The 13,777-nt window shown below is 42.8% G+C and overlaps 1 protein-coding gene across 3 annotated transcripts in view; it reads left to right on the forward strand.

The window, feature by feature from the left end:
- VIP (vasoactive intestinal peptide) overlaps window positions 1–13,777 on the forward strand; it is a 46,895-nt gene that overhangs the window by 16,452 nt on the left and 16,666 nt on the right. For 2 of the 3 annotated variants that reach the window (XM_029596561.1, XM_029596559.1), the window contains exons 4-6: window positions 1,793–1,897; window positions 4,481–4,594; window positions 5,991–6,105. In XM_029596561.1, coding sequence (XP_029452421.1) covers window positions 1,793–1,897; window positions 4,481–4,594; window positions 5,991–6,105 — 334 coding nt within the window. The remainder of the gene's footprint in view (window positions 1–1,792; window positions 1,898–4,480; window positions 4,595–5,990; window positions 6,106–13,777) is intronic. The other variant, XM_029596560.1, reaches the window with a different exon arrangement.

A 13,777-nucleotide genomic window follows, 5' to 3' on the forward strand; every position in this document is an offset into this window, starting at 1 on the left:
TAAAATCTGCCCCATAGGATTTACACACATAGGGGGCGTTACGCATGCCGGGCCTATTTTATAAAAGCCCGGCGACGCACATAAAGCCCTGGGACGCGTCTAAGTCCCGGGGCTTCGAAAAAGGGGCAGGGAGGGGGCGGGGCTGGGGTGGGGCAGGGCGGGGCCTGAGGCCTCCGGCACAGCGGCCATTTGCCGCTGTGCCGGAGGATCACGTGCCGGCAGGCTGCCAGCATGCGTAAAAGGTAGGACAAAGGTCGGGAGGGTCTAGGTTAGGGCTAGGGGGCGAGAGGGTTAGGGGAAGGGAGGTTAGTTTAGGGGTCGGGAATGGGGGAAGGCCATGGTCGTCGGCGTGTGCAGGGTGCACAGTTGTGCACCCCCCTTGCATGTGCTGACCCCTGATTTTATAGCATGCGTGCACCTGCGCGCGCATGCTATAAAATCATATAAAATAATATAAAATAAAATATTTTATAAAATAAAAGAAAGTAAGTGTTGCCACATGTTGGCCAGTGGTTGGAGTTACCATTGATGCGGTACTGTTTTCTGTACTGTGGATACCTATGTTTTCATGGTTTTTCTTTCATGCAGCACTTAATAAAATTATTTGAACATAAAATCAGGCGTCCATGTGTGTGCGCTGGGTAGTGCGCGCAGATGGACGCCCGGGCATAGCTTTGAAAATGTACTCGTATTTGAACGGCTATTGAAAAATATTCAGTTTCAGTTGCTTACAGAAGTCGGTATAAGATAGCAAAAAAATGCATATCCTGTAGCAAAATGAGCTTTATCCACTAAAAAAAAAAAAAAGAACAAATGTGAATAGTCAAAACACCATCAATTCCATGTTTGGACATTTTGGTTTATTGCAGGGCTTTTTCTGGCTGAACTTACTCCCAGCTCCATTTTTTTCACTAGGCATCGTCCTCGGGGAAATGACAGATGCGGAGGGGCTGGATTAGAGAGCAGAGTAGCTCTTCTCTGTCCTGTAATAAATAGCTATTTTATTTAAAAAGTATTTATTAATCGCCTAACTGATAAATCTTTCTAAGTGATGTACAGCATATTATAAGCAATCTTAACAATATTCCTTAACAACTAATGAGATAAAAGAGATAGGTAATTCTACAGATCCTGATTTTATTAGCAAAGCCATGAATTAAGGCTTGTATTGAGAGAGGCTACCAGAGAATCTCTTAGAGGCTGATTTCCAGCCTCCTTTTGATGCTTACAAGGCCCATCTATGAAAATCCATGGCAGCTGGTGTTGGTTGCAGTCACACGGAATATGGGTTAAAAGCCATGAAAAACAGGTGCAGGTATTTCAACATGAAATCTCCATGTTTGCTTTTTTTTTTGGCCCTGTCCCAGCCCTGTCCCCAGCACCACTTCTCCCCCACCCCCTGCAGAGTGCCTGGGACAATTTTGAAACAGGCCTTCTGCATGGGTAAACACCCATTTACCAGCAGAGAATCCCTGTGAAAATTGCCCTCTTATACTCTTTAATTTGTTAAGGAATTTTGTTTACATATCCCATTTACAAGGGACTTTTCAGAATGTGTTGCTCTGAGTTTAAACATAGATAATAAAAAAGGAGACAACAAGAGTCCTTTTAAGCATTTATATTATGTATTTTCTAGAGGAGTAATTGATATAGAGAATGTTCTACCAAAAAATATGTACATCAGAATTTAAACTTCAATTTAAAAATCAATGCTTAGAAAATTTAAAATTCTGACTACGTTATATATATTGTTTTTTTTGCTGTTATAAAATTATTTTCTTATTTGATTTAGAACTTCAAGGCAGCATGCTGATGCAATTTTCACTGAGAATTACAGCAGAGTCTTGAAACAGATTGCTGCAAGAAATTATTTACAGTCCATTTTTGGAAAACCTGGGTAAAAAGGGTACTTATATTTTGGGTAAACAGTACATCTAGCTTAGGCCTGGATTTATCAAAATGCACTAAATATAGCATGTGATAGAAAAAGGGGTGTGTTTTATGGTAATAGGCAGTTTATTGCAATATGTGCTAATATTTATGTGAAGTGCTAAATCTTTTTTGAGAGAGAGAGAGTAACCATAATGTCATCACACTAGATAGGCATTTATATCTCTATGAGAGGCCCACCTAGTAACTCGAGGTGAGGTTCAGGTATTAGTGTAGGGGGTTAGGGGCCACTTTGACATTCAAAGTAAGACGTATGAACAGAACAGTGCTCTCTTGTGAAGATTTGATGACTTTTGGAGTGAGGATCACTCAAAGATGAGATTGGTGCAATGTTCTCTCAACCTAGCTTGATGGGCTCTCTACCTGGGTAACATCAGCTAGGTTGAGAGAACATTGCACCAATCTCATCTTTGAGTGAGTTTCCTCACTCCAAAGGTCATCAAATCTTCACAAGAGAGACTGTACATTATGGTGCTTAATACTGTGAAATATATTTGGTCTAAGAATCAGGAGATTAGTTTGCACATCATGGAAAATTCAGTCTTGTTGGAGCTTTTCAAGGACCAGACATGGGAACCTCTGATATAGTCTTTGTTGATGTTTTTCCTATTCTCTTTCTATCTGTTTCTGTGTGTGAAGAGTTAGGTAGTCATGGTATTAGATTTTCTACCCTTTTGATTGCCATCCAGTCTATGAATATTTAAACATCTGTTTTATTGAATAGTCAACTAATTTTCCGGATACCACATTCACATTAATGGCAAATAATACATGCTTTTAGAGTCTTAATATTTTACTTTTACTCATTTAGAATTAAGACTAGATTTTATGATTTCTATGTTAACCATTGAGGTAAAGAGGAAAACATGCATTTCAAATTTACACCTGATGTGAAGGGTTTCATTTTGATTGTTTTTTTTCTAATAATATTTCACAAGAAACCAGTATTTCCTACTATGATAACATTGACTTCTAAAATAGAGAGACTCCATGACATTTAAGCTGTGATTCTTTTCTTTTGTAGCTGTTCATTAAAATCTCTAGTCTATTTAGCAAAATTCAGAACTGTGCTAAAAGTTGTACACAGGACAATATCTCCATATGTTACAGCTGAATATCTCTCATAGTACTCTGATTATTGCTGCAGACTGGGCACCTTCAGATCTGCTATTTACTGGATTGAGTAATTTTATTGTTAGAGGAAAAGGTACATTTACCAAACTAGGTGCATGGTTGCCTTAGTGCCAGTCAACAACATGGCAAGTTGTTAAATCTGTGGTATCTGGAAATAAGGTCTTGATTTATGAAAGAGTTTTAAAAAAAAGAAAGATATTCATTATGGACTAAGAAAGATATTCAGAACCTGTAGGAGGATCCACCATAGATGCTTCACTTATGTATCTATGTAGCTGGATAACTATAAAACCAAACGGGGATGTTTGAATATAACCAGTTAGGGTTTTTAGTTATCTGGTCTCGGGTGACTGGATAACGTCCTACTTATGACGGTATCTTCGAAAGATATCTGGTTAAGTAGCACTCTCAACAGAAAAGAGGGTAGAGAGTGCACATCCTGATAGGCCCTATCTTAAAATCTTGAGCAAGGCTGAAAATCATACTTTTTCTTCTGCTTTGTTTTTTGGGTTTTTTTTAAAGATATCCAGTTAAGTAGGAAGTTGTCCAGCCAAAGAAACTCAAATAGCTTTAGACCTGCTTTGAAGCATGTTTAAAGTTATCAGGCTAACTTAGGGGGTTATTTTTAAAAGCATTAGGGCCTTTTTGCATGCGATATAATGCAAATTAGGGGGAGGGGAGGAGTCGGGGCGGGGAGGGGGAAGAGTCGGCTGCGGCACTGCTGCCTTCGATAATGTGAGGAACATTATCGCCGGCAGTAGCGTGGCGAATAGCTGCACCTTTTACGATGTCACTATTCGCTGCGAAAGGCTGCAGCTGGCCCCACCGCGGCCGGCAAAGTCGCACTGGCGCGGTGCGAATGGCTGTGGCCTTTCGCAGGCTCGCTCCCCCTTTTGCCCCTGCCCCCTTTTTCGCGGGATTCATCATTCCGCGAAGAATGATGAATCCTGCCCTTAGCCAGCTCTAATAAAAAATCAGCTAAGTTAGCTGGATAACTTAACTCCTCCCTGAAATGCCCCTGGTACGTTTCATTTTTATCCAGCTAGATTTTAACCAGATAATGACTTATTCAGCTAAAATCTAGCTGGATAAGGAGCTGAATATACAAAAAACTTTCCCTTTAGACAGATAACTTGTGTTATCTATCTAAATGGACTTGTGTTATCTATCTAAATGGACTTGTGTTATCTATCTAAATGGCTTAGAATGTTAAAATAAGCAAACATACCTGAGATAAGAATATAGAAACTGGTAACCTGCCAATTTTAATACAGTTAAAAAAATTAATTTCTCTAGGCATAGAATATGTGCATTTCTGTTCTACAGATAAGCCATTAACCTTTTTTACTTGAATTGATGTGTGCACTGTGTCTCATCTTTTTTTATGCAAATATAGCAGCAAGCCAGTCAAACGCCACTCTGATGCTGTCTTCACTGACAACTATAGCCGTCTTCGGAAGCAATTGGCTGTGAAAAACTATTTAAATTCAGTTCTCAATGGAAAAAGAAGGTACTGGAAAAAAGAAAACAGAAGCATTAAATCAAATATTTGCAGGACAGCAGATACCACCAAAAACCAAGTGATCTGTTCTTAAATACAGCAAAACACATGAGAATTATTCTGTAGCTGCCTTAATATGTAGCACTCACTCCCCTCACATAACAACGATTAAACATTAGGAAAGTAATTGTCAAAGTGACGTCTGTGGGTAAAACAGGGCTTTACACATAGAAATGGGCTTTTACAAAATTGTCTACCCGATATGCGGGTAAATGCATGCATGCATGTTATGATCTCACGTACGTTTATCCCTGCACTGAGTGGAGGTATTCTGGGGGCGGAGTTGAGGAAGAGTTAGACTTATGTAGATACTTCTAGATTTTGAAAAGTATGCCTGTAAATGTTCATGGATGATTTAGCAAACATTTCTTGTGTTGGTTAAATTTGGTAGGATAATTTTCAAAGCAGGCTAATGCGCATAAGTTCACTTTTGAAAATTAGTGTAACATGTGTGCATGTTTGCTGACTTTTTTTTAATGCACAATTTTATAAAAATACCCCTCAAGAGGACATTTCAGTCATTTATTTTGGGTGAGTTGTGTGTCTAAAAATTGCCCTCGCTCTGTCTTTGTTGTAGGCAAATGTATCTCATGCTTCAAGGACTGGAGCTGAACACTGCTTTTTTAGCTGGATTGAGGGGTGGTATTTCCAGGGTCCTATTTAGTGTGGGCTTGGAAAACAATGCATCTAGATTGGATTTTCAAATCTATGCACACTGTTTTCTAGCAAAAATCTGCCCACAGGAAAAATAAGTGCAAAATCCATGGTTCCTTTATACCTATGGGCAGTTTTCAAAGAGAATGCACATTCATATTTTCCCTTTAAAAACTAAGCAACCAAACGAGAGAGGAAATATAATTGGTCCCTTATGAAGAAAGGCTACACAGGATAGGACTCTTCAGCTTGGGGAAGAGATGAATAAGAGGGGATATGATAGGAGTTTATAAAATCATGAGTGAAGTGGAATAGGCAATGTTACCCTTTCAAATAGTACAGGGGCTAGGGGACGCTCCATGAAGCTAAGCAGAGAAGTATTTTTTTCATCCAACACACAATCAAGTTGTGCAATTTGTTTTAAAATGGGTTTGGAAAAGTTCCTGGAGGAAAAGTCCATAAACTTCTGTTAGCCAGCTAGACTTGGGAAAGCTATGCATTTCCATGAGAGTGAGCAACAATAAATGGATCTACTGTGTACTTGTGACCTGGACCAGCCACTGTCAGAAGCAGGATGCTGGGCTCCATGGACCTTAGGTCTAACCCAGCCTGGCACATCTTTTGTTTCTATGTGATTTGTGGGTTTTTTTTTTTGACTGCATGAAAACACATTTTTTCTGTTCTCCAACAGCCAGGAAGACATCAACCCTGCAAATCTACGACAAGAACCAAATCTTATTGAGCCTCCCTTCTCAGAAAACTTTGATGATGTCATGGTGGATGAGCTACTGAGCCATCTTCCACTGGTAAGTTCTCTTTTTATACTGGCAACAAATATAAATATTAATGGTGCAGGTAAGATTTCCTCTGCACTCCCCTCCCAAGCCTGAATAAATGGACAAACACACATGAGATGGATTTAACAAAGGCTGCAGCTTATTAACATAATCAACAACCGAGCCCTTAGCAATGATTCAATGTATGCCCTGTCTCCACCGTACTGATATCAAGACCATTACATCCATGGCCCAGTAGTAACTTCTCTCACTCCAAGAATACATAGTCCCACGAATCCTGCAGACCCTGCCACTTGCCAATGCCGGTCTTCCATATCCCAACAGTAGAGGACCTCGAGCAGCCTGGTCAGTGCACTCACCATCATAAAGCTGCCTGTGTAGCTGCTCCCCACCATAGCTGCACTTCTTCACAATGATAACTGCGAAGAAGTTCAAAGACATACAATAACCATGGCTTGGGTAATCTGCCACAAATGAGGGTTATCTTCAGATAAGATCTTGTCCTCCATAGTGCGGCTACATAGGTATGGTCAAATAGCCACTTGAAAGCTTCCTAAAAGGGATTATTGAAAAGATCATTGCCAACATTGGCCAAGTGAACACCATCCAATCTGTACAACCCAGGGCAGTAATCGCAGGCTCACACATGCCGAACCCAGAATCCACCCTGTGATACAACCCAACTACCTATTTGTTTGTTGACCTTCAGGACTCCATGCTTCCACAGCGAGTGATTGCCCAATTTAAACTTAAACACCATGTCAGACTACCCAACTCTCGTGTGTGGCATCATATTCATCAACAGGCACAAATCCTTCTTTGCAGCTGCAATGAAATTGTGACAACACTAGGCCCCTAAATCATTGTCCCCAGGGCCCCTAAATCATTGTCCAAGGCTTCAGGTGGTCTCTGCATCCTCAACATTTCCAACATGATCAGTAGCAATTGCACCAGTCTCGTTCCACAAGTCCTGAACCATGGAAGCCATTTCCCATTCACAGCCATGCCCAAATATGCACCATAAGGATGAGTGAGGGCCCTTTAATGAGCACAGCAGACAAAAGAGTAGCCCCAACATAGTCTCACCCCTTGTCTACCAAGCCAATGTGCAACCCTGAAAAAGAACAAAAACAATGCATCTAATGCCGGCACAGTCCCTAATTTGGGATAAATATAAACTGCAAATGCCCCTAATGGCTATTGGCCAATACACTGAATTTCATCAGCTGGCAAACCTGCCACTCTGCCACACTGATGCGGAAAGTAGGCAGGTCATAAAACTGAGGATCCCAGCCTAAACGTTCAATAGCATGAAGAAGCACTCTGGAGGCAAGAAAAGCTCTGATCATCTCCCATACCTCACTGATCCAAAATGTCACAGATAGGCCAAAACTGCCACTCCATGCTCATCTGCCTGTGGTGCAGTTGCCATAATAGGTCCCACTTACAACAAGAAGGAGTGACGGCTCTTGCATTTTCAACACGAGAAACATGTTTCATCCAAACAGAGATCATACCTGGGAACCTTTGATTTCTAGTCACCCTGAAATAGTGTTGTGTTAGTGGGAAGCGGAGGAACAGACTCTTTCACACATTCTAACACTCACATATTCATACGCATACAAACTTCTCCCACACAAACTCTCTCTCACATGTTCATTCTCACCCACACCTTCTCATTTACATACTCCTCTTTCTCCCACATACCCCACATATGTACATACATACACACCCACTCACTTTTTTCCTTCTTCCACACACACATGCCAGTTCTCTCACATATGATTCACTCTCACACATGTCCAAGCTCACTCACTCTTCTCCCTCTCTCATACGCACACTCACACACATGCTCACTTATTCTCTCCCCCACCCCAGACACCAGTCAGCTTCCTCCTCCATCTTCTTTGGTCTGGGGGAGGGGGACAGCAGCAACTTTCTTCTTTAGACCTGCATGTCTAACTGAAGCCCTTCTTCTTTTTATGGCTGCATAGGCTAATAGGCAACCACCTTCTTTTTCATTGTGCGTCTATATATGCTTCCTCGTTCCCATTGTGCAGCTGATTCTTCAATAGACAAGAAAGTAACCAGCCTGTCATGTAGCCAGACATTTCTCATCCTTCTGGTCATGCTGCTAACCCTTTGCTTCCTTCATGCCTGCATGGCCCAGGCAACTTCTTCTAGGACTGCCTATATAGTTTTCCCGGAGTTTTCAGATATTGACCCAGAGACCTGGCAATTTCTTTAGAATTCCAGCATTTCCAGGTCAAATCCAGAGAGTTTCTAGGTATGGCAGTGATGTTCCATTTTAGGTATAAAAATATGAATCCCTCAGCAGAGCTGACATCCAGTCACACTTGGTGGATTGCCAGTTAAAAACCATAAAAGCATCTTGATTATCACACCAGAACAAAACTTGGGCCCAAATTGCTAAAGGTATCACCAAGGGGAAAAATTCCAAAAAGGTGATGTTGCTTGTTAAACTGCTCTAAGAGCAAGGTGCTGACCAGTGTACAGTGCACCAGTCTCCCTGCAGTAAACTCTGAATCCTTCTGCACCTGCCCCATAAGAATACAGTTGAAGGTCTCTTTTAGATACCTGCTCATTCTGAATGACCAAAACACTGTTAAAGGATTCCAGTGTCCTCTCCCAAATTCCCAGCTCCTCTGTAATCCTGGCCATTACTCGAATGAAATGATGTTCATGACACCCACTTGCTGTCACAGCTGAAATCCTCCTAATGAATGCCCTCTGCATCAGAATAACTCTACAAGCAAAATTCAGAGATCTGATAAGGGACTGCATCTGCTTCAGTATGACTTTTTGGATGCCCCAACCAACTGAACCATCTTCCTAAGCTTCTGAACCTTGTCCTTGGGTAAGCGAGATGCCATGTCCACTTGAATCTAGCTCGATCTTGAGGAATGTAAGCCTAGACTCTAGTCCCTCAGTTGTCTTCATGTGCAATGGGAATCCCAAATTCCCTGCCACCTCAAAGAATCCTCTTAACAAATCAGAACATAAATTCACTTGGAAAGAACCAACAAAATGAAAGTCATCGAAATAATGGACATTGATATCAAGGCCAACCGTCTGTACCTTGATCCTGTACATCTTGAAAAAAGAACAGGAAATGGCACATCCCATGGTAAGGTATCAGTCTACATAATTCTGGCCTTCAAACATGAAAACTAGCAAAAAGAAAGCACTCCCGATGTATAGGCAGAAGGCAAAAAACTGATTCAATGTCCAACTTTGTCAAAAATACACCCCAACTAGAGGAGCATGTTTCTGGAGCATGATGCTATGGCATTGTCGATGCTATGGCATTGTCGAAAGACACATAATGCATTGAATACAGCTCTCTAAGAGCAACGTCATTAACTGAGGAGCCTGGAGGGGTGGGTATACAAATTCAAAATTGGCCAATATTTACCTACCTCCTTTTTAGGAGCCACTGCCAAAGTGTTAAAATGCATTGATTCAAAAGCTGAGATTGAAATGGACCTACTATCTTGCCCAAACTCCTCTTACCCTCAACTTATCTCTCACCAGTGCTAAGAACCTAATCATAGACCTTGAATTATTTCTACTCCCCCTGAATCCTGGGCCTGTCTATGGTATCCAAAAACCTGTCCAAACCTTTTTCCTCAAGATGGCAGCAACCTTTTTGTACAACACATGCAGTGACCACTTTCCTGCACTTTGGTTTGAGCTCCGTTTCCCTAATCCCTCTGTTTCTTGGTGGGAATGAAAGGAACTACCGGACTGCCCCTGTTTCGAGCCTCCCAAATCATGAGCCTTATTAGTCATCTTTGGTAACCACAGGTTGATGTTCTGAGCTCCCCACACTTTTGTTACAGTTCAACCATGCCCAGTTTTCATAATCCTTATATGCAACTAGAATATTGACCAAGTAAGAGAATAAGGACCCATATTGGTCAAAAAACCCAATCATGAGAAGCACTGCACTCAGTTAAATATATTTCTAGGGACTTTTCTCTGGTCTTCCTATTTATTTATTTTACACTTTTCAGGTACTTCAAAGCAGATTACACTCAGGAACTATAAGCATTTCCCTATCTCCCAAGGCTTACAATTTAAGTTTGTACTGGCGGCAGTGGAGGGTAAAGTGACATGACTGGGATTTGAACCATGGTTTCCCTGGTTTGTAGCCTTCTGCTGTAGTCACTAGGCTACTCCTTCTTGTCCCTCTTCTTCTTTTTGCTGCCCTTCTTCCTGTCACCCCTGTCTTATCCTTGAGCAGCTCAAATATGTCAATTTAAGATCTCCTCTTGATCTTCTTCCTCAGTCTCCTAGGTAACCCTTTCCACAACTCAGTCAAAGCAACTAGGGCTCGGTGACCCATGTCATGCTTAGGCCCACTCTCATCTTCTCTGCATCTTGCCCTGTGGGCAGAGGCATCAAAAACAGAGAAAGAACTAAAAAAATGAGGAGGTGGAGGAAGATGAATGTCACCTCCTTGACTGCCTTCCTCTAACCTCATCAGGATGCACTGTCTCCTGCAAACCAGTATGAGATGATTTTGCACTTACAGCACCAGTCCAACTCCATAAAATGTTGCGTCCTTTCAAGAGACTCTGGGCTTCCTCCATGCTTCCTGATTGGACATTTCAGATTGTTCAACTTGATAAAGAAAGTGTAAGGCATTGACCCATCGTGCTCCAGAAACATGCTCCACCCCCAGACATAATTTATGCTGAAGCACCAGGACTTCCATGCTGGCCTGATAGACCACCCTATTGATACCCAAAGCTTTTACTCACCCAACACTCTCCAAGTATCCCTCTGCCACTTCAGGCCACCGTGTGGGCCTGATAGACCACCCTATCAATACCTGAAGCTGATACCCACTAATGGCCCTCCCAAGCACCTCCTTGCCACTTGAGGCCACCATCTCATGCTGTCCCACCCATAAGCACTTCTCCTGCCCCATTTCAGATAGTCTAGGCCCCCCTGAAACCTCTTCTGCATGGACTGGAACACCAATAACCTGAGGGGCCCCACTCACTGCCAAAGAAGTCAGCTGGGAAGCCATCAACAGAACCAGTGTGGTGATCAGACCTCTATACCACTGCAGTCTCCTGTGCACCATGCTGTGCCTCAGTGGGAAGGTCCATAGACACCGCATCTGACTGTGCAGCCATGAGGACATCTTCAGAGGCCAATTTGGCAACATAACTCCTTCTAGCGGTACTTGACTTGGACTGGCATTTGTCCCTATAGCTGGAATGTCCTCTGGGTGTAACACATTTCTTCCCTTTCAGGCCCTTAGAGGTGGCCCTTCCCTTTCCTGTGGGCACCATTACAGACCCCATTGGGCACCAGAATATGATCCATGGTGCCCAACGGGAGTTGCACCAGCAGACCTCTTGCGCCAACCCCTGATTGTAACCAGAAGTGAACTGAAAGCCAAAGCTGAAGGAAGAGCTGAAGAATCAGGGAACCCAGAGCCTGAAGGGATGGGCTGAGGTAGATTGTACAAGACATACCCAAAGGCATCACCATGCACATCCATGGTGCCCGAGCATGCACCAGAAACAAAAGCCCTACTGTTCTCTGTGTTCCTGCTCCTAATGATATAACCCGAAGGAGTGGACCTGGAGATGGGATCAGTCTGTGTCTGTGCCGTCTCCATCACCGAAGGTAATCTTGATCCCAGCGAGTCAAATGTTGGCCCCCCCCCCCCCCCCCCCCCCCCCGCTGCGAGCACAGGGTGCTCAGGTTCATTGCCTCTGCGAGTTCCAATCATCTTCCCAGGTAAGCAGCCAGACAGGAATGAAATGATGCCAAACCAAATTGCCAGCAACTGCATCGACTCTGGCCTCTACTATCTGTGGTAATTGCCTCACCATGCCCACCACCTGACTGTCTCTGTAAGGGCCAACCAACCAGGGACCACAAAAGGCCTCAATTGAATTAAAACCTCCATGAAAACAGGAGGAGTACAGGCTAAGAAGAAGAAATGAAGGAAGGGCACGGGAAGGGATCAATCACCTTCTGCTCTCCCTGACCCCCAGGGCCAAAGCCTAATACCTCAGGACAAATGACTAAGGACGGTCAGCACCAAGCCTGCTGCCCCATTTTTTTCTGGCTGGGTAAGACTTCACTCACCCAGCTTTCAACTTATATTTGGTCCCACATCTTTTTCTTTGAAAGAATGATGGCATCTCTAAAATATTCTGTTTCATTTTCAGTGGAAGTACAAGAGCACACAAATATTATTCCTGGGGGAATTCTGTGCACGAAATTTTAAAATTCTGCAAAATTCTGTATTCTTCATAGTGGTCAAAATAACACAATATACATCACGTTCTTTGAGTAATGAATGTAAAATGTAATACAGAAAAGTTATTACTCAAATATGCAGAGTTTTCAATATTTTGAGAAGATTCCCCCTAGAAGTAGACCGTAAGTGTGCCCCACCTTCTCTCCCTATTCCTGTGACCAGATCCCTTTCAGCTTGCCCTCTCAGGCCTCAACTTCTACACTCCCAGAGTATGACCCCTCTCTCATACTGCCCCTCACATAGGCTCACTCTCTCTCTCTCCTTTGCACACACACACACACACAGATTAGTTTAGTTTAGTTTAGTTTATTGTATTTCTATACCATCACATCAGACGTGCCTTCACAACGGTTTACAAAGTATAAAACATATAATAAATACAATACATTTATAAATAGTAATAACTAACTCTGTTAAAAGTATGAAATAAGTTAGTTATTAAAAGCAGTAAAAGTAAAATAGGTCAAATAAAATATAAGATTAAAACAAATACTCAAAAACACAACAACAGCAGACAAACCATAAAGACTCAGCCCTTCCACAGGCTCCCTCTGTCCCTTGTGCTCGCGCACACAAAAAACACACACACACACACATCATCATACATGATCACACAGGCACCCTTTGTCACATGCGTACACACACACACACACACACACACCCTCACACAGGCTCCCTCTGTTTCTTTCACATACACACCCCCTTACATAGGTTCCCTCCCTCTCTCACACACAGACCCTCACGTAACCCTTCGCATAGGCTCCCTCTCTCTCTCACTTGCACACATGCGCATACACACATATACATTTTCACACAGGCTCTTTGTCTTGCACACACACCCAACTTTTCTCTTGCACACCTTCACTCACGCTCACAAGTTCCCAATCTCTTACGTACATACATACATACATACTGCCTCACATGGGCTCTCTTCCATACACACACACACACACACACACACACATACCCTTCCACTCTTTCTCACAATAGGCTCAAAGATTATCTCACAGCTGGAGTTGTGATGGGCTCAGCCTACAGCTATTCTGGGCCTCTCTTCTGAATCTTTGGTCACGAGTGGGATGGGCTCCTCTCATGGCTGCTTGGCCTTTCTGATTCTTGGCCACAAGCAGGATGGGCTCCGCTTATGACCACCATGCCTCTCTGATCCTTGGCTGCAAGCAGGGTGGACTCTACTGATGGCCTGCAGGGATTCACTTTATCTTTGCTGTGAGTGGGATAGGCTCTGCTCACAGCTGCTGAACCTGTAGTCCAGATTCTGCGCAAAACATTTCAATTTTGTGCAGGAATTCTATGTTGTGCAATTCTGCAGAATTCTCCAGGAGTAAAATATGTTGTGTGTCAGTGGGATCA

The sequence above is a fragment of the Rhinatrema bivittatum genome, chromosome 3 (assembly GCF_901001135.1).
Source record: "Rhinatrema bivittatum chromosome 3, aRhiBiv1.1, whole genome shotgun sequence".
NCBI lineage: Eukaryota > Metazoa > Chordata > Amphibia > Gymnophiona > Rhinatrematidae > Rhinatrema > Rhinatrema bivittatum.